We start from the raw sequence: 27,971 nt of genomic DNA on the forward strand, positions 1-27,971 counted from the left end.
CAAAGAGTGTTCTTCCTATGTTTTCCTCTAAGAGTTTTAAATTGTCCAGGGTTACATTTAGGTCTTGAATCCATTTTGAGTTTATTTTTGTGTATGGTGTTAGGGAGTGTTCTAATTTCATTCTTTTACCTGTAGCTATCCAGTTTTCCCAGCACCACTTATTGAAGGGACTGTCTTTTCTCCATTATATATCCTTGCCTCCTTTGTCATACATCAGTTGACTGTAGGTGCATGGTTTATCTCTGGGCTTTCTATCTTGTTCCGGTGATCTATGTTTCTGTTTTTGTGCCAGTACTATATTGTCTCGATTACTGTAGCTTTGTAGTATAGTCTGAAGTCAGGGAGTCTGATTCCTCCAGCTCCATTTTTTTCCCTCAAGACTGCATTGGCTATTCAGGGTCTTTTGTGTCTCCACACAAATTTTAGGATTTTTTGTTCTAGCTCTATAAAATATGCCGTTGGTAATTTGATAGGGATTGCATTGAATCTGTAGATTGCTTTGGGTAGTATAGTCATTTTCAAAATATTGACTCTTCCAATCCAAGAACACGGTATATCTCTCCATCTGTTGGTATCATCTTTAATTTATTTCATCAGTGTCTTATAGTTTTCTGCATACAGGACTTTTGTCTCGCTAGGTAGGTTTATACCTAGGTATTTTATTCTTTATGTTGCAGCGGTAAATGGGAGTGTTTTCTGAATTTCTCTTTCATATTTTTCATCATTATTGTATAGGAATGCAAGAGATTTCTGTGCATTAATTTTCTATCCTGCAACTTTACCAAATTCATTGATTATCTCTAATCGTTTTCTGGTGGCACATTTAGGATTCTCCATGTATAGTATCATGTCATCTGCAAACAGTGACAGTTCTACTTCTTCTTTTCCAATTTGTATTATTTTATTTCTTTTGCTTCTCTGATTGCTGTGGCTAGGACTTCCAGAACTATGCTGAATAATAGTGGTGAGAGTGGACATCCTTGCCTTGTTCCTGATCTTAGAGGAAATTCTTTCAGTTTTTCACCGTTGAGAATGATGTTTGCTATGGGTTTGTTGTATATGGCCTTTACTATGTTGAGGTAGGTTCCCTCTGTGCCCACTTTCTGAAGAGCTTTTATCATAAATGGGTGTTGAATTTTGTCAAAAGCTTTTTCGGCATCGATTGAGATGATCGTATGGTTTTTATTCTTCACTTTGTTAACATGGTGTATCACATTGATTGATTTGCGTATATTGATGAATCCTTGCATCCCTGGGATAAATCCCACTAGATCATAGGGTATGATCCTTTTAATGTGTTTTTGGATTCTATCTGCTACTATTTTGTTGAGGATTTTTGCATCTATATTCATCTGTGATATTGGTCTGTAATTTTCTTTTTTTGTAGTATCTTTGTCTGGTTTTGGTATCAGGGTGATGTTGGCCTCGTAGAATGAGTTTGGGAGTGTTCCTTCCTCTGCAATTTTTTGGAAGAGTTTGAGAAGGATGGGTGTGTTAGCTCTTCTCTAAATGTTTTATAGAATTCACCTGTGAAGCCATCTGGTCCTGGACTTTTGTTTGTTGGAAGATTTTTAATCACAATTTTAATTTAATTACTTGTGATTGGTCTGTTCATATTTTCTATTTCTTCCCAGTTCAGTCTTGGAAGGTTATACCTCTCTAAGAATTTGTCCATTTCTTCCAGGTTGTCCATTTTATTGGCATAGAGTTGCTTGTAGTAGTCTCTTACGATGCTTTGTATTTCTGCAGTGTCTGTTGTAACTTCTCCTGTTTCATTTCTAATTTTATTGATTTGAGTCTTCTCCCTCCTTTTCTTGATGAGTCTGGCTAATGGTTTATCAATTCTGTTTATCTTCTCAAAGAACCAGCTTTTAGTTTTATTGGTCTTTGCTGTTGTTTTCTTTGTTTCTATTTCATTTATTTCTGCTCTAATCTTTATGTTTTCTTTCCTTCTGCTAACTTTGGGTTTTGTTTGTTCTTCTTTTTCTAGTTCCTTTAGGTGTAAAATTAGTTTGTTTATTTGAGATTTTTCTTGTTTCTTGAGGTAGGCTTGTATAGCTATAACCTTCCCTCTTAGAATTGCTTTTGCTGCATCCCATAGGTTTTAGATCATTGTGTTCTCATTGTCATTTGTCCTAGGTATTTTTTGATTTCCTCTTTGATTTCTTCAGTGATACGTTGGTTATTTAGTAACGTACTGTTTAACCTCCATGTGTTTGTGTTTTTTACGTTTTTTTTCCCTGTAACTCATTTCTAATCTCACAGCGTTGTGGTCAGAAAAGATGCTTGATATGATTTTAATTTTCTTAAATTTAATGAGGTTTGATTTGTGACCCAAGATGTGATCTATCCTGGAGAACGTTTTGTGTGCACTTGAGAAGAAAGTGTAATCTGCTGTTTTTGGAGGCAATGTCCTATAAATACCAATTAAATCTATCTGGTCTATTGTGTCATTTAAAGCTTCTGTGTCTTATTTATTTTCATGTTGGCTGATCTGTCCATTGGTGTAAGTGAGGTGTTAAAGTTCCCCACTATTATTGTGTTACTGTCAATTTCCTCTTTTATAGCTGTTAGCAGTTTCCTTATGTATTGACGTGCTCCTATGTTGGGTGCATATCTATTTATAATTGTTATATCTTCTTCTTGGATTGATCCCTTGATCATTATGTAGTGTCCTTCCTTGTCTCTTGTAACATTCTTTATGTTAAAGTCTATTTTATCTGATATGACTATTGCTACTCCAGCTTTTGATTTCCATTTGCATGGAATATCTTTTTCCATCCCCTCACTTTCAGTCTGTATGTGTCCCTAGGTCTGAAGTGGGTCTCTTGTAGATTGCATATATATGTGTCTTGTTTTTGTATCCATTCAGCAAGCCTGTGTCTTTTGGTTGGAGCATTTAATCCATTCATGTTTAAGGTAATTATCAATATGTATGTTCCTATGACAATTTTATTAATTGTTTTGGGTTTGTTTTTGTAGGTCATTTTCTTCTCTTGTGTTTCCCACTTACAGAAGTTCCTTTAGCATTTGTTGTAGAGTTGGTTTGGTGGTGCTGAATCCTCTTACCTTTTGCTTGTATGTAAAGCTTTTGATTTCTCCATCAAATCTGAGTGAGATCCTTGCCCGGTACAGTAATCTTGGTTGTAGGTTCTTCCCTTTCATCACTTTAAGTATATCATGCCACTCCCTTCTGTCTTGTAGAGTTTCTGCTGAGAAATCAGCTGTTAACCTTATGGGAGTTCCCTTGTATATTATTTGTCATTTTTCCCTTGCTGCTTTCAATAATTTTTCTTTGTCTTTGATTTTTTCCAATTTGATTACTATGTGTCTCGGTGTGTTTCTCCTTGGGTTTATCCTGTATCGGACTCTCTGCGCTTCCTGGACTTGCGTGGCTATTTCCTTTCCCATGTTAGGGAAGTTTTCGACTATAATCTCTTCAGTATTTTCTCAGGTCCTTTCTCTCTCTCTTCTCCCTCTGGGACCCCTATAGTGCGAATGTTGTTGCGTTTAATGTTGTCCCAGAGGTCTCTTAGGCTATCTTCATTTCTTTTCATTCTTTTTTCTTTATTCTGTTCTGCAGCAGTGAATTCCACCATTCTGTCTTCCAGGTCACTTATCTGTTCTGCCTCAGTTATTCTGCTATTGATTCCTTCTAGTGTAGTTTTCATTTCAGTTATTGTATTGTTCATCTCTGTTTGTTTGTTCTTTAATTCTTCTAAGTCTTTGTTAAACATTTCTTGCATCTTCTCGATCTTTGCCTCCATTCTTTTTCCGAGGTCCTGGATCATCTTCACTATCATTATTCTGAATTTTTTTCTGGAAGGTTGCCTATCTCCACTTCATATAGTTGTTTTTCTGGGGTTTTATCTTGTTCCTTCATCTGGTACATAGACCTCTGCTTTTTCATCTTGTCTATCTTTCTGTGAATGTGGTTTTTGTTCCACAGGCTGCAGGATTGTAGTTCTTTCTTCTGCTGTCTGACCTCTGGTGGATGAGGCTATCTAGGAGGCTTGTGCAAGTTTCCTGATGGGTGGGACTGGTGGTGGGTAGAGCTGGGGATTGCTCTGGTGGGCAGAGCTCAGTAAAACTTTAATCTGTTTGACTGCTGATGGGTGGGGCGGGTACCCTCCCTGTTGGTTATTTGGCCAGAGGCAACAACACTGGAGCCTACATGGGTCTTTGGTGGGGCTAATGGCAGACTCTGGGAGGGCTCACACCAAGGGGTACTTCCCAGAACTTCTGCTGCCAGTGTCCTTGTCCCCATGGTGAGCCACAGCCACCCCCACCTCTTCAGGAGACCCTCCAACACTAGCAGGTAGGTCTGGTTCAGTCTCCTCTGGGGTTACTGCTCCTTCCCCTGGGTCCCAATGCACACACTACTTTGTGTGTGCCCTCCAAGAGTGGAGCCTCTGTTTCCCCCAGTCCTGTCGAAGTCCTGCAATCAAGTCCCACTAGCCTTCAAAGTCTGATTCTCTAGGAATTCCTCCTCCTGTTGCTGGATCCCCAGGTTGGGAAGCCTGATGTGGGGCTCAGAACCTTCACTCCAGTGAGTGGCCTTCTGTGGTATAAGGGTTCTCCAGTCTGTGAGTCATCCACCCAGCATTTATGGGATTTGATTTTACTGTGATTGATCCCCTCCTACTGTCTCATTGTGGCTTCTCCTTTGTCTTTGGATGTCAGGTATCTTTTTTGGTGAGTTCCAGTGTCTTCCTGTTGATGACTGTCCAGAAGCTAGTTGTGATTCTGGTGTTCTCACAAGAGGGTGTGAGAGCACGTCCTTCTACTCCGCCATCTTTGTTCAGGGCCCGGATTTAATTCTTAATGCTAACATATTTGTCAGGAAGGCAAATTTTAAAATATACTAGTGTACCCATTGAAACTATTATACAAAATGCTTTAAAAGTACAATAGAAAACCTATAGACTGAATGTTTGTGTTCCACGTCCACCAAATCATACGTTGAAACCTAATCCCCAAAGTGATGGTATTTGGAGGTGGAACCTTTGGGAGGTGATTAGGTGAATGGGATAAGTGTCCTTAGTAAAGAGGCCCTTGAGAGCTCCCTTGCCACTTAAGCTATGTGAAGTTCCAGAGAGAAGGTGGCAGTCTGTGAAACAGGAGGCAGGAATGCAATCTCACCAAACATGGAATCTGACCACATCTTGATCTTGGACTTCCCAGCCTCCAGAACTGTGAGAAATACATTTCTGTTGTTTATAAGCCACCCAATCTATCACATTCTGTTACAATAGCTCAAATGGACTAAGACAGAAAATTTTCTTTAAAAAAAACTTGTACATCAGAACATATGTAAAGCAAATATAGCAAAATGTTTATTATTATACCATTTAAATAATATTGACTTTATATTCAAAGCACAGCCATACAATCATTTAAAGTAAAACATCAAATATTAAGGTACAAATTTGTAAGAGACTTTTATAGTTACTCTAAAACTCCTTTGTTCTATTGTGAGAAATCATAAGAATTTTGGGAATATATATAGGACTATAAATTTTACAATGTGGCTCTGGTGCCACATGTTCCTTCATGGACTTTGTTCCAGATGAAAAGTTAGAAAACTGATTTCTCTCAATAAAATGACTACAAATGAATTTTGATGGCTGTTCTCTTGAAAGTAATTTTTTTGAGCCTCTGTTAGAAGGCTATTCCAATATTAATATAAAAATTAGCAGGTTTGTTTAGCAAGGAACAAAGCAAATAATTGCTTTTGACGACTATGGGCAAAAAAGCAAGTGCAGTGGAAAGGGAAGAACAGAAATACTAGTAAATATGAATGGTAAACCAACCGAGACTTGTGACACCTTAATTTTAATTATTGCTCTGAAAACTTGCCATTTGACCCATTACTGTATTCCCTGGTAATACAAACAGAACAAAACAGAAATACATATTTTCCTTCAAGTTCTAAGTCTCACATTACTCAAAAGTTAATGCAAGTCTTAACTTTGCTACCAAACGTGAATAGATGCCCCAAGTATCAATTTGGGGCTGGATATCCTGCTTAAATTAATGAATGGACTCTTGCTCAACATGTATGCCATTAAAACTTACTCCTTACAACTTAAATGATACAGGAGAAGGAATCAACTGAACGTCAAACATGGAACAAGCTACAGTTCAAATGACCTGGTACCTCCCAATAAACTGATGGCATTAAAAAATTAGAGAGACTTCAGAAACATGAAAACCAAATGCAATATTTGGGCTTCACTTAGGTCTTGACCATAAACCAGCTTTAAGAACTTATCGTTAAATATGTTAGGTGTTCTAATGCTAGATGGTTAAATTAAAAGTCTTTACTGATTAGAATTACATACTGAAACACATACACACACACACACACACACACACACACACATATGTAAAATGACATGATTTCTGAGATTTGCTTTTAAAATACTCCAGAAAGAAAAAAAAAAAAAAGTGTGGGTGTGTGTGAAGGAAGGTGGGGATAGGTGGAACAGAATTAGTAAAATATTGATAATTGTTAATGTTTATTATACTATACTCTCTACTTTTGTGTATGTTTTGAAATTTCCACTAAAAAAAAAAAAATAAGAACAATTGTTTCCTCAAAATTATGTAGTCTTTTTCAATCTTCAGAAGTCTACCAATAAGTGTTACATTTTAAGAGTTTGTTATTTTTCCCTATCCTCAAATTTAGCTTAGGGCTACCTCTGTAGGAAGAAAAAGTGAGGAATGCAATAAAACCTGAGAGTATGGATTGATGCTGCAGCATAAATGTATCTTTAGGTGAGGGAGAGGGAGATGTGTTGGATAATCTTGTAGGTCTCATTCATTTGAATTTGCCTCATTCCAAAAAGACACCGAGAAACCATTTTAATGGTCAGACCTGGAAATTTCTTCATCCATTTATCTAAGTCAGACATATTCACTTATAACCATATGTGACCAGACAGAGTTTTTAATGGAGCCCTTGAAGCAAGCAGATGGAAACCAAGGATATTTCAGAGACATGTTAATGTTCGATGGAAGATCAGAATATAGTTATAAATGTACAAATGCATTTGAGTATTCTAACCAACTAGAAATGAAGAAAATAAAATTTTCATAGCTGTAGGGACTCTATAGCAGCATTCTGACTATCTTATTACATGATAGGGTAGCTGAGTCAAAAACATTAAGCTCTTTACAACACCTAGATAACATGACTTATTGGTGAAAGCACTTTATGAGTTAGAATGTCAATGATGTATGCTGTATAATAAATGGTTGTGGTATTAAAACTGTAGTAGAAAGGGAATACTGAGAATTTTTTTTTTATAATATTAGTAAATTCTGACTCTGTCCTTGGTCATGTTAGTGACCCTTGATATATGTTTGTTCCAGAATATGCTCATGACCAGAGCACCTAGACAGAATTCAAAGAAAAATTAATTTTCTCACAGGTACACTGACTTCAGAAATATTTTGTAGCACTTTATAGTCTACAATGTATTTATATATAAATTATGGAACTTGATCCTAAATAAAAACTTTAGAGATTCATAGCACAGGTTTTATGAGTACTATTTTGCAGATAAGCAAACTGAGACCTTAAGAAGACTGGCCAGAATCAGTTCCAAATTCCAAATGTCAACTGGCATATGCAATAAAAAGTATGTGTCATTCTCTAAATTATTCTAGAAAAACATTTTGGATTTTTACTGAATTTATTTCCTAAAACTCTTAGTCCACATGTTCCCATATCTGGTCTTTATGTAATTTTCAGTTTTCATCAAAGCTTTTGATTCCATTGCCTTCTAAGACAATTTGCAAAGATGTTGCCACTGTCCAGACCATCTGAATAGAAATCCATGTTGCTATTGTTAGTGCCTAATTTTGCTCTGTCATTTTACAAACGATTTTAAAATACATCATGGTTCTTTGAGGCCTAATAACAAGAAGATGTTTGCAAAAATTAAAGTCTCACAAAACTGAAGAAAGTTGAGAACCAAATTCAAACAAAATTCAAATGTGTTGAACTCTTGATGTTATTCCCCGAACTTGACCTACAGAAGCAGCTGATGGCTGTACCATCCCTCCAGTTGCTCAGCCCATAAAACTAGCAGTCATCTTTTTTTTTTTTTTTTTTTTTTTTTTGCGGTGCGCAGGCCTCTCACTGTTGTGGCCTCTCCCGTTGCGGAGCACAGGCCCTGGACGCGCAGGCTCAGCGGCCATGGCTCACGGGCCCAGCTGCTCCGCGGCATGTGGGATCCTCCCAGACCGGGGCACGAACCCGTGTCCTCTGCATCGGCAGGCGGACTCTCAACCACTGCACCACCAGGGAAGCCCCAGCAGTCATCTTTAATTTCTCTCTTTATCTCATACCTTCACTTCTAATCCATTAAAAAACTCCTGTTGGTTTTACCTAAACATAAATCTAGAATCTAACCAATTCTCACCACTCCCACTGCTACCATACTGGCCCAAGCCACAATCATCTCTCTTGACTGGTATTATAACCTCCTTACTGGCTTCCCTTACTACTCCTTACTACTCTTGTCCCTTTAGAGTATATTCCCTCTCTGACTTCATCTCCAATTACTCTCCCACTTGCTCTCTCCACTCTAAGACTGACTGGCCTTTTTTCTCGTCAATGAACACACTATATACTCCCACAGAGGGCCTTTGCACTGGTCACTCCCCATACATATTTAAGGTTAACAACCTCACCTCCTTCAAGGGTTGTTCAAGCCACTTTCTTAGTGGCCCTAACCATCCTATTTAAAACTACGATCCATCTCACCCCTTCCACTCTTAATCTTCACTATCTTTCTTACTTTTCTATAGTACACACTACCTAATAATATACTACTTATGTTTGTTTTTTATTGTCCATCTTACCCCTTCAGAATGTAAGCTTAGATCTTTGTTTTGTACACTGATATACTCTAAGTGTCTGGAACCGTGTCTAGGACTTAAGTCGGTACCCAAACTGTTAAATAAATGAAATCTCTGAGAAAATCCATTGTTAAGATATCAGTATATCCACTTTAAGCCCTGATTTTCTAAGTTTATATATGGCAATTCAGTTTCATATTACACTGAAATTTGCCATCATATAAGTAAGATTGGATTTATTTACCCAATTTAAACAAAATATGTCAAGCTATCTGAAGTATTATCAGTGCAATTAAAAAAAAAGTCTTCAAATACATGACACTATATTCCATAAGTATGTAAATCATTAAGGCCCTAGATTCATTGGGGAAATTTAAGTTGTCCGGTAGTTTAGGTTTTTTTCTGTATGTGGTGTTAAGTGCAAAAGAATTTGCTAAATACATCATGTAGTATAATTTTGCTTCTTTTGAAAGGCAAGTAAGAAATAATCATCTTGCTGTAGTCAACAAGTAAAAGGAGAATAAACTTTAAAAAGTAACCAGCAAATTACTAAAATCTTTTAGAATACAAGGTTTTGTTTTTCTTTTGAGAGACTACTCGATGTCTTGGGAGTGATTTCTGTAGCCTCAAGTATTCAGTCTGGTTTAGCGTTGCACTATTTTATTTTTGGATTTCTCTACTAGCCTCTTGACTGGTCTTCCCTCTTCAGGCACTTCATTACCTTGAACCAGGATAGACCTGGTGGTGGTACTGGCTTAAGAGCTAGTGCCAAAGTAGGAGCCACACAGAGGGCCTGGAGTCAGACCCAATCCAAGAATGGCTACTGATCACTACTGAGGAAAAGATCAATAATCAGCATTAAGAGAAAATATCAATTTTGAAATCCAAAAGGTGAATGTGAAGTCAGAACTATGGAGCAAAATAAGATCAGAAGCCAAGGTACCAGGGAAAATGTCTAAAAACTAAGGGCAAGGTGTGTGACGCAGCAGCAAATGTTATTCACCAGAATTGATCCAAGAAGATTTCTCCCAGGAAAAGCAAAGTGAGAGAATTACCTTCTCAGTGGGCTCATCTGTGCTTCTGTCAGGGAATGAGAGAAGAATAAGAAACACAAAGTTGATGGGGCCTCCAGCCATCCTAGAGCAGCCCTCTGCAGCTGTTAGGCAAAACAGACATCGGATAGCTGCTTCCCTTGGAGAAGCAAGGATGGTGAAGAGAAAAATCAGAGCCTTTCAAGCAACAGAGATATGATAGAGGAGTTATAAATATGATTCCCTTTAGTCTTTTTTTTAATAGATACAAGTTGCCAAGCCCTATTTGGGATGTTAGATGATAAAAGTTGTAACATGCCAAAGGGAATATTCAAACCTATACTTACTATTCTCATAAAATTTATGGTTTAACTATGAAGACAAGAGATATCTACATGAAAAGTAAAGATCACTTGCTGACCATGTGAGTATTTCCGCTTCCCAGTTTCTTGCCTTCTAACACACATTTTTTAACAACACTTTCTCCAAGACTGTATCCAATCTCACTGGCCAAGGAACTTTTCAGGGATCAATCCCATGTACACAAGACTAGCATTACATAACCAGTCTATCCTACATCAAATGTACCTGTGACCCCCATAAAAATGTATTTATTCAATAAATCTTTATTGAGCGTCTATGATATGCCAAGCACTATTGCAGATTTCAGGGAAACTGAAGTAGACAAAACATTGTCTTTGTCCTCATAGAATCTATATCACAATGTCATAGATTTATATGTCCTCTCTTCCTACTAGGAGAAAATTTATTATTTTTATTCATTCCCTTACAGTGCATTTTTTCACCCTTTTTTTTTTTTTTTTTTTTTTGCGATACGAGGGCCTCTCACTGTTGTGGCCTCTCCCATTGCGGGGCACAGGCTCCGGACGCGCAGGCTCAACGGCCACGGCTCACGGGCCCAGCCGCTCCGCGGCATGTGGGATCTTCCCGGATCGGGACACGAACCCACGTCCCCTGCATCGGCAGGCGGACTCTCAACCACTGTGCCACCAGGGAAGCCCACAGTGCATTTTTTAAACCAAGTTGTCCATCAGAATCTGTTGATAAGTGTAGCCTCTTCCGTCCCCTTGAATCAAAATCTTGGGGGAGGGATTGGGAAATTTATCTTTTTAACAAGCTCTCTGGGGGCTTTATGCGCATTGATAGCAAGAATAATTGGGAGGAAACTGCCCTGTTAATGGCATACTATCTGAGGAATTGCATGATGTCTATGGGATCCCTTTTGATTATCATGACTGTTACCAAGTTTCTCATCCTTCGAAGATATGAAAGCTCTCCAGGTTTTTCCACAGCCAATTCATCTAACTAAGACTAACACTTTTATTTTTTATAAAATTACCATTTATTTTTAAACCAAATGGTTTTCTCTGTGGGGCAGATGTTACCATATTCTGCTCTGGGAAGAAAATAATCAAACATTAATTACTAGTTATGGTCCACTAGTACTCATTTTAAAGATAAAGTTGAGATGATGGCAATTTATGAACTCTTCTCATCAAAGAAGGCAAGACTGAAAGGATCTCAGAAATCCACTGTAAACAATATAAAAAATATTCATTGAAGTAGTTCTTTGTGAGTAAATGAAAGTGAGTATACTCAATATTCAATACTAAATAACATGCAATACCAGCAAATACAGTAAAGTTGATATTATTCAAATAACAGCTGACACAGGCTTATCATGTGCCACTTACTATTCTAAGTACTTCACAGACATTTAGATGACTTAATTCTCAAACCCTCTATGAAATGGAATTTTGTTATTATGCCCATTTTGCAGAAGAGAAAACTAATGCATAGAGAAGATAAGTAACCTAGTGAAGGTTACAGAGCCGGTAAAGTACAGCCAGGATTTGAACCTAGGTGCAAAAATTCATCCTCTTAATCATTAGGCTAAGCTTCTCCTCTTTAGTTTTTATGATTCTTGTTAGAAGACTCATACCAAAGAAGTTTATGAAAACCTATTCTAGAAATCAAGAATTTTATTTTATTACAGGCTTTCCTGACACAATGACTTAGGATAATTTTCATTTGGCTCATTTTAACGTGAAGATAACAATGTTGTTGAAGCAGGATCATCTAGCAGTTAGAGGTGTAAGCTAAGAGAGCTATGGTTCGAAATCTCAGTTCTGATGCTTGCTATATGACCTTGAGCAAGTTACCTTTCCAAGTCTCGGTTTCCTCATCTTCAAAATGAAGGTTATAATGGGACCTACATCATAATATTGTTTACAGATAGAATAAGATAGCCCATTTAAAGCACTTAGAAAGTGCTCAATAAATATTGCTCGTGTAATAGTAACAGCATCAATAAACTGAACCAGATGATCTCTTGATTCTTGTACTCACACTAAATATGGCTTATTTCTCTTGTAATTAAAAAAATAAAATGACAGCAACCAAAACAACAAACCATGTCATAAGCCATGAAACCAATTATGTCTTTTGTGGGAAAACCAGAGAGGTTATTGGATACATTAGTTTATATGTCACTAGTTATCCTCTCTACTCCAAAATGTATGTGTTCTAGCATCCTGAGACACCTTGTATAATATAATCGCTGTGACTCCAAGAGGTCAAATGGGCAGGCAGCTCAATAATTCATTTTATAAATTTCAGTTCAAAGCTATGTTGAGGTTAAGAAAAATTGACATTCGGTCTGTGAACTTAATGTCAAGCTCAAGAAAAACTCTGGGCAGCGCATGTTTAGCGATTAAGTGGATGCAGACAATAAAGACGTTGCCAAATTGTAAAACAAGACTTGGAAATTACAGAAAATGTTGCTAGTTATTGATTACGGTGACCATTCAGTTCCTATTGAGCGACCCAAAAGAATCATTCATTTTCCAACAGAAAGCCTGCTCATTTGCAAGATAAAAGGGAGACATTTCTGCACATGCCCATAATGTTCTTCACCACTGGGGGCAGCTTTACATAAGACTGCATTCACTAAAACCAAAGCAACAGTCCGAGCAGCTTTCGGAATGACAGTCTGCAGAAGTGAGCTGAGCGTGTGCACGGTACGGGGCTCTCCTGCCTTCCGGGCTCCAATGCAGCGCTGTGGCTGAAGTGGGTGCTCGCCACCAGAAATGCTGGGCTATGGGATACAGATGTGGCAGCTCAGGTAGCCTCACGTTGCCTGGAGGAATACATCTTGCTTTCCGATAAGAAGAAATTGTAGAAGCCAGTTTTTTTTTTTTTTTTTTTTACACCGCCCCCCCCACAAAAAAACTGTAAAGATGCAAAAACGTAATATTCATGAAGATCCTATTACCTAGGAAGATTTTGATGTTTTGCTGCAAATGCGGTGTTGGGATTTATTTGTTCTTGGAGTGTTCTGCGTGGCTGGCAAAGAATAATGTTCCAAAATCGGTCCATCTCCCAAGGGGTCCAATTTTTCTTCCTGGGTGTCAGCGAGCCCTGACTCACTACAGTGCAGCTGACAGGGGCTGTCATGCAAGTGGCCCCCTAAGCCAAAGCAAAGACCTAAGGACGACCTTTGAACAATACAAAGGATGGGTATGTTTTGTCATTTTTCTTCTTTTCTTCTTAAAAAAACAAAAACAAAAAATCCACTAATCTGTAAATTAATTCTGCCTTAATTGTTGTAGAGATTACCTTGCTCTGCTCTAAGACTATAAATTCGATTGCTTAGTTGCCATGTTTCCTTGCTTAACTATTAAAAAAAAAAAAGCCTAAAGACAATTCTCTTTAAATTATAAGGAGATGCTATTTAATGTTAAATGTTTTTATCTAGATTTAAATTTCTAAAAGAGAAAATACATGCTTATTTTTGCTTGATTAAAAAATAAATGAATTCCTTTTTTGGGGGGATAACTTTTCTAAGTTGTTTTTATTTCCAGGTTTCAATGTAATTAGGCTACTGAGCGGATCAGCTGTAGCACTGGTTATAGCCCCCACTGTCTTACTGACAATGCTTTCTTCTGCCGAACGAGGATGCCCTAAGGGCTGTAGGTGTGAAGGCAAAATGGTATATTGTGAATCTCAGAAATTACAGGAGATACCCTCAAGTATATCTGCTGGTTGCTTAGGTTTGTCCCTTCGCTATAACAGCCTTCAAAAACTTAAGTATAATCAATTTAAAGGGCTCAACCAGCTCACCTGGCTGTACCTTGACCATAACCACATCAGCAATATTGATGAGAATGCTTTTAATGGAATACGCAGACTCAAAGAGTTGATTCTGAGTTCCAACAGAATCTCCTATTTTCTCAACAATACCTTCAGACCTGTGACAAATTTACGGAACTTGGATCTGTCCTATAATCAGCTGCATTCTCTGGGATCTGAACAGTTTCGGGGTCTGCGAAAGCTGCTGAGTTTACATTTACGATCTAATTCCCTGAGAAACATCCCCGTGCGAATATTCCAAGACTGCCGCAACCTGGAACTTTTGGACCTGGGATATAACCGGATCCGAAGTTTAGCCAGGAATGTCTTTGCAGGCATGATCAGACTCAAAGAACTTCACCTGGAGCACAATCAATTTTCTAAGCTCAATCTGGCCCTTTTTCCAAGGTTGGTGAGCCTTCAGAACCTTTACTTGCAGTGGAATAAAATCAGTGTCATAGGACAGACCATGTCCTGGACCTGGAGTTCATTACAAAGGCTTGATTTATCAGGCAATGAGATCGAAGCTTTTAGTGGACCTAGTGTTTTCCAGTGTGTCCCAAATCTGCAGCGCCTCAACCTGGATTCCAACAAGCTCACATTTATTGGTCAAGAGATTTTGGATTCTTGGATATCCCTCAATGACATCAGTCTTGCCGGGAATATATGGGAATGCAGCAGAAATATTTGTTCCCTGGTAAACTGGCTGAAAAATTTTAAAGGACTGAGGGAGAATACAATTATCTGTGCCAGTCCCAAAGAGCTGCAAGGAGTAAATGTTATCGATGCAGTGAAGAACTACAGCATCTGTGGCAAAAGTACCACGGAGAGGTTTGATCTGGCCAGGGCTCTCCCAAAGCCGACATTTAAGCCCAAGCTCCCCAGGCCGAAGCATGAGAGCAAACCCCCTTTGCCCCCCACAGTGGGAGCCACGGAGCCTGGCCCAGAGACCGATGCTGACACTGAGCACATCTCTTTCCATAAAATCATCGCAGGGAGCGTGGCCCTTTTCCTGTCTGTGCTCGTCATCCTTCTTGTTATCTATGTGTCGTGGAAGCGGTACCCTGCCAGCATGAAGCAGCTGCAGCAGCGCTCCCTCATGCGAAGGCACAGGAAAAAGAAAAGACAGTCCCTAAAGCAAATGACTCCCAGCACGCAGGAATTTTATGTAGATTATAAACCCACCAACACGGAGACCAGCGAGATGCTGCTGAATGGGACGGGACCCTGCACCTATAACAAATCGGGCTCCAGGGAGTGTGAGGTATGAACCATTGTGATAAAAGCGCTCTTAAAAGCTGGGAAATAAGTGGTGCTTTATTGAACTCTGGTGACTATAAAGGGAATGTGGTGCCCCTCTCCCTACCCCTCTCCCTCTCCCTTTGCTGGCAAGGTCCTTCCCTGTCCGTTTTAGTACATTCATAATACTGGTCATTTTACTTTCATACATAATTAACCCATTGAAATTTAAATACCACAATCAATGTGAAGCTTGAACTCTGCTTTAATTTAACGCCTATTGTATAAGACCCTTTATTGATTCCATTAATGTCACACTTGTTTTAAGACAAAACTTCTTTCATAAGTAATCCTTCCCATCGGCTGTTATTCTCCTGGCAAGACCGAATCTATAGTCCTAGAAGGTTTGCAGTTCATTGGGAAATCAAGGAAAAAGTGAATGATCCCAGGTACTTGGAGCCTGAACTGATTTTAGGTGAGGACTTGATTACAGAACACTTAGGGACAGCCTTAAAACAATGCCTAGCTTAAAAAGAAAACTGCAGAAAACTACTGAAAGATGGTGCTCTGTTAAAGCAGCACCACGAGCAGTTTCCAGAGGTGTTTGAATTACAGTAAAGCAAGCCTAGGGAAAACTGTTGAAGGGTTAAAATGCTGCAAGTAGACAACTGCAAAATGCAAGGAGACAGTAAAAATACAAAGTTTTAGACCTGAAGCCTTGTCTCTGAAACTCTTCTCTGTAAAAATCAGACTAGAGGTTTCACCGTCAATTTCTTCTAGCCTCCACATTTCTAAAATAAGTACATAAATGAATAAATAAATAGATAAAACAGGCAGGAGGCAGATTTCTCCACTGTTCCTCACCTTAAGGAGTTTTCAGAGATGAGGCGTGCAAATGGGAATGCAGCTTGCTAAATGCATGTGGTTGGAAGCTTACCAAAATTTCTCTTTGCAGCTCTTTTAAGGACCCTAATGTAGGGAGTGGAATCATGAGCTGTCTGTTCTGTTTGGGATTTGTCAGGCTGTCCTGTTGTGTTCCACTCTATGCTCTGCACACACACCAGTCCCCTGATGACTGACACTTCATTCAGAGGTGTAAAGAGAACACATTCCAAGACACGCTTTCCACCACCGACAGCCTCGTTGAAAAGGATAGTTTTGACAACACCTTAATACACGTATAAAATAAATCTTACGGGACAAAAGACCAACCCCATGGCAGTTGTCTTTTGCTTTTCTGTTGCTCATGTTACAGTGTCCCCTTGTTCACCTATATTGTGAACTCCATTCATCAGTATGATTCTGTACAGACCCTGTTGGCAATCTGCAAGCTGCATGCATGTTTTTATGTCAGTGGTGAAAGTTTATTGCCTGCAGCACAAATATCACAGCTTCTGTATTTAAGTAACTTCGACCACAGTTCATTTAGATTTTAGAAAAATGTCTTTAGCCAGTATTCTCTTTCATCCTCCAAAACGAAGAATTCTATTATAGGAACAAAAATCAGGAATTGCAACATTGAGCCCGTTTCATTTAATTTGGCTTGTCAACAAGCTTTATATCTTTAACCATGCCCCTGTTCTTTCCAAACAGAATCACTGCAGCAAAAAAGAAAAAGTAAATGGCTATTTTTACCAGCATTTTTATATAGTTTGGAGTCTTTTCATATTCTGAGAGGAAAAATCTAGGCAAGTCACCATGAGATATAATTGCAAAGAAGCCAGATTATAAAAATCATACTTTTATAAGCAATAAAGAAAAAGGAACCTCGAAAGTAGATTTCTCAAGGAACTGTACTTTGATTCTGATGAAACCTTAAAATAGACACCAGTTCAGAAAAGCATCATAGCTACAAGATATTTGTCCATGCCTAACTGTTGGATATACACTTATTAATGGCAAATAGTCACGGATTCCCAAGCGATTAAAATGCAGATACTTCCTTACAGTACAATGAATTGGATGACTGAAACTACTGCGATGTTTTTCACTGAAGTTGTCATTTCACATTTTTCATAAAATGTCAGTAAATACATACTCCATCTAAAAACAAAACTTTCTTTGGTCAGCCTCATTTTTACCTGTACTAAACATGATTGTTTTAATTAAATGCAGTGTTAAAGTGAAAAAGCCCATTTTTATTCTTTGACTTGACCTTCTGCCTCATTTGTCACGGATACCAAATAAATGTAGGCAAGGCATAGTTATATTCATATTTTGAAACTCTTGCAAATACTTGATGCTGTGGTACTGCTAGTATATATAAAATATGTTCGCTGTATTAAAAGTGTTTCTAAAGTTCAAAGCCACTTGGTGTGTTAAGATTACATGAATGACCAAAATTGTGAAGGTTGGTCATTTTTTAATGCCTAAATTTAACTACATATAAATTTAATAATAGAGAAGAACCAAAATAAAATCCCTTAGATTGTAAAAGCAACTTTGATTCAGTACATGGAATTCCAAAAAAAAAGTCTTTTCCCTCTCTTTGGGAATGAAGCTTCTTTAGTTCTCAGTACATAATTCTCGTAGGTTAGACAATCACTAGTTCGCCACTATAAATTCAACAAAGCCAGCTGGTGAATGAATGTTCTCCTGCTGAAAAGTCATCGTCCTCACCACCACCCCATGGCACTTTTTGGACTGCATACCATAAATCTATTCTCATAAGTATTTAAAAGCTCATTGCATATTAGAAAAATATAACTGATATTTCATTTTCTATTCCAAATTTATATCAAGTGTCTGACTTTCCTCAAAGGTGACAACAGTTAAATAAACAGCCTGACCTGTTGAAATACACAGCAGAGATGCATCAAAGAAGAACCGATTCAGTCTTTGAATGCTTTACCAGAGAGAGAGGAAATACAGTTTAGTCTCTGAACTGTATGGGTTTTATCCCCAAATTTTTATGAGCCCTGGTACGCATAGTGCTACTGCAGCATAGAGTTAATAGTCCAAGTGCCAGTCTTCCAAGCAATAATTATGCAAGATATATTTCTTTTAAATGAGTTTATATTTTCCAAGGATGTTGACATTACATCTCTTCAAAGAATTTAAACCATTTTTTCTTGATTCAGTGAGTCAACTGCCTAAATAGACAGGCAATAGACTGTATTACTGTGGAGCATCAGCGACCTCCAGTGGCTGGTTAGACTAACCACAGCTATTCAAACATTTTATTTAGTTTTTTATCCTGAACCCTTATGTAAATGTGGTTTACAACATATGGTTTTCAATCCATGAATCAGATTTTAATTTTATTTCGTTCATCTCCCTTGGAAACATGGTTATAGTACAATTTTTTTAAGTTATATTTTGTATATTGACTTATTTAGTAATGCCCAGAGGCCACAGAACTGGAACTAAGGGCTAGAAATAAGTGTCCAAAGATGAAGAGCAAGTAATAATGCAACAAAAATCGATAAGACATATTTTTTTTAAGTATTTATAATCATCAACATTGGCCAAATATTCTGATATTTTCATTAAGTGTGAATATTTTCCACAGGCAGGATACTGAAATATAATTTAATAAGTTGGGGAAAACAAATTTCAATATTAATACTGAAAGAACCAGCATCAGTTATTTACCAGTCAGGAGTGTCTGAACTGTGGAGTGAGTGAGGCCTCCGCATCCAGCTCTGGAACTCTCCAGTTTGTTACCATGCCAGTGACCTGTGCTTTGCCCCAGCGCTCTCTCCCTCCCTCCCCCTTTCCAGTCAGCTGAACACTATTCTATTAGGCTCTCTGACAATGATGTTACAGTCTAAGAGGTGATGATTCATAGATAATGAAATTATGCTCTCCTTCTGGGGAAGGATAATGCAGAGTCAGATTTGTAGATTTGGTAAGGATTTTCAGGATGCTGTAGGTGCATGAAATACCTTCTCTTCCCTTGACATTTACCAAGAAGAGAACTCAACTAGCTTATTTAAAGTGTGGATTGAACTAGCATCAGAAACAGCATCAGGCCATGAAGCCTAAGACAAAATGAGTTCCAGACATGACAAATGAGAACTGAGAAATGAGAAATGAAAAATTCAGAAACTGTGTTGCCTCTTTTATTCCCTTTTCCCTGGATTCTCATTAGAATCTGGATTTTATGCAAACCCATGGAATTTTGCTATACTTGTATTGTCTTAGCTACCTACATCAAAAATCAGAGGCAGCTGGAATAAACCATGAACACAAAAAGTAATATCAGTGGATTTTAATTACAAATGTTGTAAGAGAAACAGAACTGATGAAAGCCAAATAGGTTGTATTAAATGACTCTTGAAAACTAGTAAGATAATACGCAGGTGAAAGTAAGACTTTCTAGAATCTAACATCATAATAGCCTATAGAATTGGACCCACTTTTGCCTACTCTTCAAAATCATTGTTGATTTTTGCAGTTGGGTAGAATACAGTAGAAATACTACAGAGAAAATCTATATAAAAAGATATTATGATTCTTTTGATTTAAGGAACATATCATGGCCATGTAAATAATAGAGTATGGGCCTTAGATTCAAATTTCTCTGACATTTGCAAATCAAATAATCCCGAGGAAATTCCTCAGCTTTTCTGAACTTGAAGTTACTCATCTGTAAAACGGGCAAAATTATTGACTTCATATGGTTACTGGGAGGACAAAATGTGAGCAACACTTCATAAACTCTAAAATGGCAACTATCTATTATTTTCAAAAAGCATTTAGTGAGATAATCAGTTATGTTTGCCAGTGTTCTATGTTTGGCCTGGGTGAAAAAGACATTACTAACCTCTATGTAACAGAAGCCTAAATCCACTTTACATTAATATGAATTCTGAGACTTGGCAGTGAGTCTATAACTTAATTTGTCTTTGACGTTTATTTTCCATAAAAAGTTTCTTCCATCCCATATCAATAATGACCGCAATGTGCAATAAACATAAATAGACACCAACCAGAGCTTATCAAACTAAATCAAAATTCTAATTGGGACCCAAAAAAGATCATTATAGAAAAGGTTTTCAATTAACATAGGTTACTTGCCCTACCCCTCTTCAGTATCACTATTTTGAGCCCTTGTCTACTTTATACCTTATAAATATAACATTTATGGCAAGATAACGTCATTATTGAGCAAAAAGTAATTGCCTTTAACATGTTACAGTGGGATTAGCACATATTCCAGGTATCGATTACATGACATCTATTCTGTTGTTTCTTTCTTTTCCCCCAGTGAAAGATTATTCAAAATTTCCTCCTAGTATAGAAATTACTATTGACTTTACCAGTTATTACTGTTGAAAATCACTGGATTAAAAAAAAGTAGCATAAAAATACAAGGCCTTTTTTATGAGTTATAACCTATTCATTTATGCAAAATTAAATACTTAAGAGTACTCTTTTTGGGCCTTTCATCAAAAAAATGACCAGTGTAATCAAAAATCTCTCTCTACTGGACGTAGCTTTTCTTACCAAGTATGATGTAGCAGACGTATTTCCAAAATTCTTATAATTTAAGTAGAAAACCATCCTCTTTGATAGCTGAGTTCCTATGAAATCTCTTGAGAACAGAGAGAGGATGATGGTTTTTCAGTGGAAAAAGCATTTTTTAATTTTATTCTGCTTTACCTTCGTAGGATTATTGTTATATGTTCTTGAGTTAGGTCTCCTGAACATGTGAGGAGAATTTCAGGAACACAGAGAGAACAAGACTATCTGGGTCACAATGTAAGACCAAACAGAGGGAATCTATTTAGCAACTGTACTTTCTAATAGCAGAAACTCCATATGCAATAATAATCCATTTTATTGAAAAAAAAAGAGAAAAAAAGAAAAAGAGCTTCTCTCTTAACCTATCCAGCAAATGTTGTAATACAAATTGATAACTCTTTTGATAATTCTTTATACCTTATTTTCAGGGACTCCCATTTCCCCCTTACCCAGGAAAAAATTTCAGTTATGCTTTTATCCCACTCTTAAATTGTTGTTCTCTACTTCCTATGTCACACAAAAAAGGTCTTGCCTCATATAAATCAACACAATTGGTCATCTTACTCAAAGGAGAATCCTATCTTCAATAAAAAAAGTTAGACCATAAAACAAAATGTAGGGCTTCCCTGGTGGCGCAGTGGTTGAGAGTCCACCTGCCGATGCAGGGTACACGGGTTCGTGCCTGGGTCCGGGAGGATCCCACATGCCGCGGAGCGGCTGGGCCCGTGAGCCATGGCCGCTGAGCCTGCGCGTCCGGAGCCTGTGCTCCGTAACGGGAGAGGCCACAACAGTGAGAGGCCCGCGTACCGCAAAAAACAAAAACAAAAAAACAAAAAAACAAAAAAGTGCTTCTTGTCATTAAGTTTGATCTGCTGTACTCTCTGAAAAAAGGAACATGATTTTTGATGCGGTCAACCACCATTTCACAAGAATGTTTAAAGGAAACTTGTAGGACATACCATGTTGATCTTGAAGTAGTTGAGTGACTTTAAAGTCTCTGATAAACCTGTGATAACTTACCACAGTGAAAGAGGTTTAAAAACTAACTTGACACTTTAGGATCAGTGTTGGCTTGTTTTTCATCAATTTATGAAAGGGATTCTGCACAATCTGTATGAAATTTTAAAGTTAAAAGGTATAAATATTTGGTTGGAGTACTGCCATTTACCCTAAGGAAGGTTAGGTAACATCACTGAATTACAATTAAAATGGAATAATTAAAGATCTGTTTAATATGGCACAGGACATATTATATACATAAGTATTCTGTGTTTTCCACCAAGCTAGACATGTTTTAGATGCTTAGGGGAAAAAAAGAATCCATGTCCTTCCTATAGGATTATTCACATTTTATCACATATTTGTTTACGTGTATGTGTATTTTTGTGTACTTGACTTATTATGTGCCAGGAATGTGTATATAGTTTTTTTTTTTTTTTAAATATAAGAACAGAGTCCCTATATTGACTCTGTTCTCTGATAAATTTCATCCATTAATCTTAAATCTTGTCCCTCTTTATAGGACTGCCCTAAAATAATTCATACCCTACCCACACAAGGCTTCTCAAGCCAAATTATACACCTCCAGCTCCATTAGGAAATGATTTCTAGTAAGTTACCATTAGGATATCCCTCTGCTAGTTAAATTCTGATCTGCTAGTGTAGTCATCTTCCCAGCCTGTGGCACTCACTCCAGCCTATTTTATGTTGTTAAAAGGCAACATGCACTTAGCCCTATGGACTTTTACAAGGAGGACTGAGTAGTAAAATGTAAAAATCTACATATTTTTATGGGCTTCACTTTGGTTGTTTTTATGGTTGAACACACAGAGATGTGCGGGGTCTTAGTTTACACTGAAATGCAAAACCATTAAGCTAGCTATAAATTAAAAAGAAAAGGTCAAGGTAGACAAAAAAAAAAAATAGAGTCTAAAGATCATGTTATTTATTTCTTAATCTTAAAAATAATACTAAATAATGAACATCCTGTATTTCACTTTCCTGACATCTGTTTTACCCTCCACGTTTCCCATCATATTCTCAAATTTAAGGTTCACGTTTCTTACATTTTCCCACTTCTAACACGGAGGTTTCTTTTGTTTGTTTTTTAGTTGTTTTGTTTTGTTTTCTGCCTGCAGATCTTTTCCCAATGCTTTTGTTGTATCACTTTGCCTGCTTTTCTAGACTCCCCACTCAAATTTTGATCCTGTCAGAAAGTCACAGGGTAATTCATCAGTTCTGTGATTGGATTGATCAGACAAACGGACTGGGTTTGTCTCTAGAGTGCAATCTAGTCAAGTCTGGGATGTGTGCCTTCTGTCTTCCCTGCCTCCACTCCCATGCCTTTTCTCCACTTAGGATTATCCGTACTGAAATTCCTCCATCCAGTGCTACCGAGGGCTCTCTTGGTTCCTTACTCCTTACCCAATATGTATCCCCAGATCTCAACTAGCATCATTATCGATTCCAAGGACACTTACACCTAAATGGGGTAAAAACCTTTTGCTAAAGGTGAGAAAGTCATATACTAAGAGCAGGGGTTATGCTTCGAGGGCAAAAGTGCTTTGCAAGCACCTCTGAAATTATCCTACATAGAAACCTCTATATTTTTCTCAAACATGAAGTTGGGCCTTCCCAAAGGAACCAAGGCAGGACAAATAATCCATGTTTCATTCAGTAAACTATAGTTTGAGAAATCTCTTCAGTGAATTACCATTATACACAGGCTTTCTCCTTAGTTTTTCTCCACGGAGAGACAATATTGTATATAATAAAAAACGTGGGCTATGGAAGCAGGATGAAACAGTTTGAATTCTGGTTCTGGGACTTAACTGCAAAATCTTGAGTGTTAGCTTCTTCATCTTAAAAATAAAAATGTGTAAAATAATATAATCATCACAGGATTGTCACAACAGGGCCAAGAATCAGCATTTCTTGAATATTTTTATGTACTTTGTTTTGGCACATTGCATATATTATTTAATTTAATTATTTAATTTAATACTCATAAAGTTCCTAGATGATTAAATAAGATGACTTAGATGACATCACTTAGTATAAAGCTTGGCACATAATCGTAACCTTCTCCTTCCCTTTATTAGCTCTAATTGCTAAAAATTTCAGTATAACAGAATGCTTTAATAGCTGTATTCCACTATCTATTTTTACATGGAATAACAAACAGATATCTGGCAGACTTTCAAGAAACAGAATCTTAACTGCCATAAGCTCAGGGGCAACTGGGCACGTGATTAATACTGAAGAGTAATGTGGTACATAAGACCAAAATCCTAAACCTCCCATCAAAGCCCAACTACATCCCTACCTTTATTTCCACATTATTCCCCATGCTCTAACACTGGCCAGTTATTGAAGTGCTTTCCTACCTCTGTGCTTTTGCTCAAGCTATTTCCTTTGTGAGAAATGGCTTTCCTCTCCCAAGTCCTCCTGTCAATCTCTGAGTCTTCTTATAACAGATCCAACTCAAATTCTACTCATTCTAGAAGTCTTCTTAATCTTGCTTGCCCTTCCCTGTTTTCCATGATATTTTGTATGTCTACTGGAGACAATATCACAGGCTGCCTTATGTGAGAGTTATTAATGTGTTTTCATACCCTTTTTGAGGAAAGGGACCATCTCTTCTTCCATCCAGTAGTGACTGGTTATAGACTTTTATTCATAGTAGATGTCTGTTGAACTGATTTTCTGTTAATTATTATAAGGTTATTGTCAACCTTTTTTTTTTTTTTTTTTTTTTTTTTTTTTGCGGTACGCGGGCCTCTCACTGCTGTGGCCTCTCCCGTTGCGGAGCACAGGCTCCGGACGCGCAGGCTCAGCGGCCATGGCTTACGGGCCCAGGCGCTCTGCGGCATGTGGGATTTTCCCGGACCGGGGCACGAACCTGCGTCCCCTGCATCGGCAGGCGGACTCTCAACCACTGTACCACCAGGGAAGCCCTACTGTCAACCTTTTATTTATATAGTCTGCATGTACATTTTTTGTTTTTATTTTATATGTACTTTCTCACATATAAAGTTTTCTCATTTATCAGTAAACTGGTTTCAAAAAGTATTCTTACAAAATATGGTTTCTAAGAATCATGTTCAGATTTAAGTTGCTTCTATGTTGTGAATAATCTAACAACAATTTTTCTTTGACAGTAACCAAGGGTATGACCATTTTAGCTCTCATGTTAAAGTTACTAAGAGCTAAAAAAAAAATGTGGGACAAAGAAAGAACATTTCATTCAAAGAATGAATACATCTTGATTTCAGCGAAGGTTGGGTAGTCAGCTTTTGTTGTAAAAGCCATATATCTGTGACTGCTCCTTGTTCACTGCCTCTCGGGAAAGGTCCTTTTCTCTTTAGCTTCATATCTTCTCATCCCATGCCTAGTGCCACAAGGCTTCTGCTTTAGACACACTCCCAGGCCTCTCCTCCCTTCCCAAAGTGGCTACCCTACACTATCACAGAGACCAAGTCGCAGGTCTTTGGCTTTCTGATTATATACATTTTCAAAGTAACTATTCTACCGAAGGTTTCAAACATCAAATACTAAGAAGTTGACAGTTAGAAATGCTCATTATTTGTTTACCTCCTGAACACTGATTCTGCAGAAGACACAATTGATTATAGAGGATTGAAGCGTCTGCCGTTTGCTGGGTCTCTCCTTTCCTACCTTCTGTCCATCCTCTTACTCCTTTTCACTGAATTTTTTTTCTCTCTCTCATCACCACTTAAAATATCTTTCAATTTTTCCCTCTATCCAACTTTATTGATAAGTCAATCTATACTATACTTGACTATGCACCTACTGGCTGGGTTAAGAGGAAAATACTAATTTTTTTTTTTTCTCTTAGAAAAGCAATAATTAAGATGACACAGTCTAATAATTTGATTTAAAAGGGAGTCAAAAATCTATTTGTATTCAATAGCTTTTTTTAGTTCTATAAATGAAGAACTATAATTTTGTAAACTGTAGTTTAATTTCAGAAATAGAAGTTACATCCCCCCTGAATATATTTTTAAGTCACATTTTAATCGTGATTTGTAAAGGCAGGGCAGATTTGTAGAACATCCAAGTATTCCTTTAAATGTGAGGTATCACTCAGACTCTGGACTGTGGTAATCTTTGCCATCAATGGAGCAGATTCATTTTTGGAACATATGTAATAATACGAGAATTGAAATGAAACCTTCATTTAGTCATAAAACTTGTAGCTATGAGGGTTTTTGAGAACCTTGCAGTCCATTTTCTTACCTTCTATTTCAAACTCTAAGCTAATTTAATTGTATTCTTAATGATCTTCCAAGGACTGCGTTCCTTAGTCCCTCTCTTAGTTATCCATTTCAGGGTTTTACTATAAACACTGCATCAGTTTTTACCTCTAATCTATATCTCTCTTGCTTAAGATATACCCAGTGGTTACTTTAATTTTAAAAAGAAATTTTTTTGTTTCCATTCTTATTTAAAAGAAAGAAACATAAGAAGTGGTCGAGTTCTGGTTTTATTTTTAATCTTCAGTATTGGAATCTGCTTGGTCTAGCTCAGGTAGAGGGTCCTGGGCTCCATGGCATATAGTTTGAAAAGATGAAATACCACTGTTCTGAAACTGGCACTAATCTACTATAGATTCAAGAAATTCTGTGTGGTTAACAGCTGAATGAAAGGAACTCAGTGCTTAACTAACCTATAACCAATCACATAGGCAAGACGTTTCCAGCAGGATGTATTCAGCAGTTTTCAATGCCAGGCTCACAAATTATACTTCCAGAGGTCAAATTTGCATGTAACTCTTTGAACCACAACTACCTCCTCATACTCAACTCAGTTTTAACATCCAGCAGTGTGTTGTGCAGAAATAATCAATGGTTAAATTATTCCCATTTTGTTGGCTCAGTTCACAGTAGCCCACTGATTATTTTTTTAAAAAAAACACAAACTATGTGATCTTCAACTGTATTTCAACTGTACCCAAGTGCAGATGCCATCTCTGGTAATACGACAAAACAGATTTAAGTTTATAAATGTTTCTGTGTGCTCCAATCACAACACGCATCCTGCAGTAACTATACTGTAGTGCAAAGTGTTGTAAAAAATGCAACTGAGTTTCCTGGAGAATCATTTTAGAGTTAATTAAACCTTCTCCACCTGTAATTTAAGAAAAAAGAAAAAGCCCAACACTCCTAAAGACTATGGGGGAAAGGCAGTTTAAGAAATAGAAGTCCTCTGTTTATGCAGGGATGTACGTTACAAGGCAGACAGCTACACCACAGTAGAGGGACAACATTTCCTCAGCTGATTCGGTTAATTAAAATGCACAGTTACAACAGGCTTTCTTAGAGCCTGCAGCTGAATGACTGAAGTCTCCATTTTCCTACAGTGTCACACAGAACGTGAAGAGGCAAACATACTGCCCAAGGACAATTTGACTCACTAAAATCCAGCACTCTAAACACGAAATACATCTCTCAGGCACATTTTAAAAGACGTATTATCAAGATTTATGGCACAAGGATAGAAATAATTTGCAGTTAGGCAGGACCAAGAGAGTATCCTAGGTTCCTCTCAAAGTAGTTTTAAGTAAAATTTATAAATAAATCTTATACAAATAAATTTCTGCACTTTCAATGCGGAAATCGTCAACTCTTTACTTTCAAATGTATGGAATGTGAATCTGACAAACAGCCCGTCTGCTGCCAGAATTTATGAGTGATATGAAAAATCAAAGGCCACAAAAGCTGTTTGTCACATAAACTGCAGAACGCAATACCAGTCTGCAGGGCTCATTTGCAGAACTCATGATGAGCATGGGAGGAGGGGATGCTAACAGCTGCAGCCTTGACTGCACTACCGTGCCAGCCAGAATTCAAGCCGCGTGAGCTGGGTATGGGTGAAAGAGAGGGCCAACAAATGAAAAAAAACGAAAAAAAAAGAAGAGGTTTTTATATCTAAGTTTTTATTAAATCAGCATATCAGTGTGCACAGATGAATACCTGCAGAACCAGTTCAAGACAGATGTGGCCTGCAGGTATTCAAATTAAATCTGTTCACGGAAGACTACATTTATTTCCTGGTATGGAAGAGATATTACAGCCTTTGAATCAGACTAGCAGCATGGCATCGTGTCAGTTTCCTCATCTGTAAACTGGGAACAGTGCTTCACAACTCAGGGCAATTTCCAGAATAAATTGAGATAACATGTTTGTG

At 37.6% G+C, this 27,971-nt stretch overlaps 2 protein-coding genes across 2 annotated transcripts in view; one reads left to right on the top strand and one right to left on the bottom strand.

The window, feature by feature from the left end:
* CTNNA3 (catenin alpha 3) overlaps positions 1-27,971 on the bottom strand; it is a 1,586,247-nt gene that overhangs the window by 894,013 nt on the left and 664,263 nt on the right. The gene's annotated exons all lie outside the window — the stretch shown is intronic.
* The window catches only part of LRRTM3 (leucine rich repeat transmembrane neuronal 3), a gene marked incomplete at both ends in the record, with an annotated part of 177,870 nt that continues 163,633 nt past the window's right edge, over positions 13,735-27,971 (top strand). The window contains one exon of the mRNA XM_082673108.1: positions 13,735-15,318. Coding sequence (XP_082529234.1) covers positions 13,735-15,318 — 1,584 coding nt within the window. The remainder of the gene's footprint in view (positions 15,319-27,971) is intronic.

Source organism: Grampus griseus (genome assembly GCF_964374135.1).
Source record: "Grampus griseus genome assembly, chromosome: 16".
Taxonomy (NCBI): Eukaryota; Metazoa; Chordata; class Mammalia; order Artiodactyla; family Delphinidae; genus Grampus; species Grampus griseus.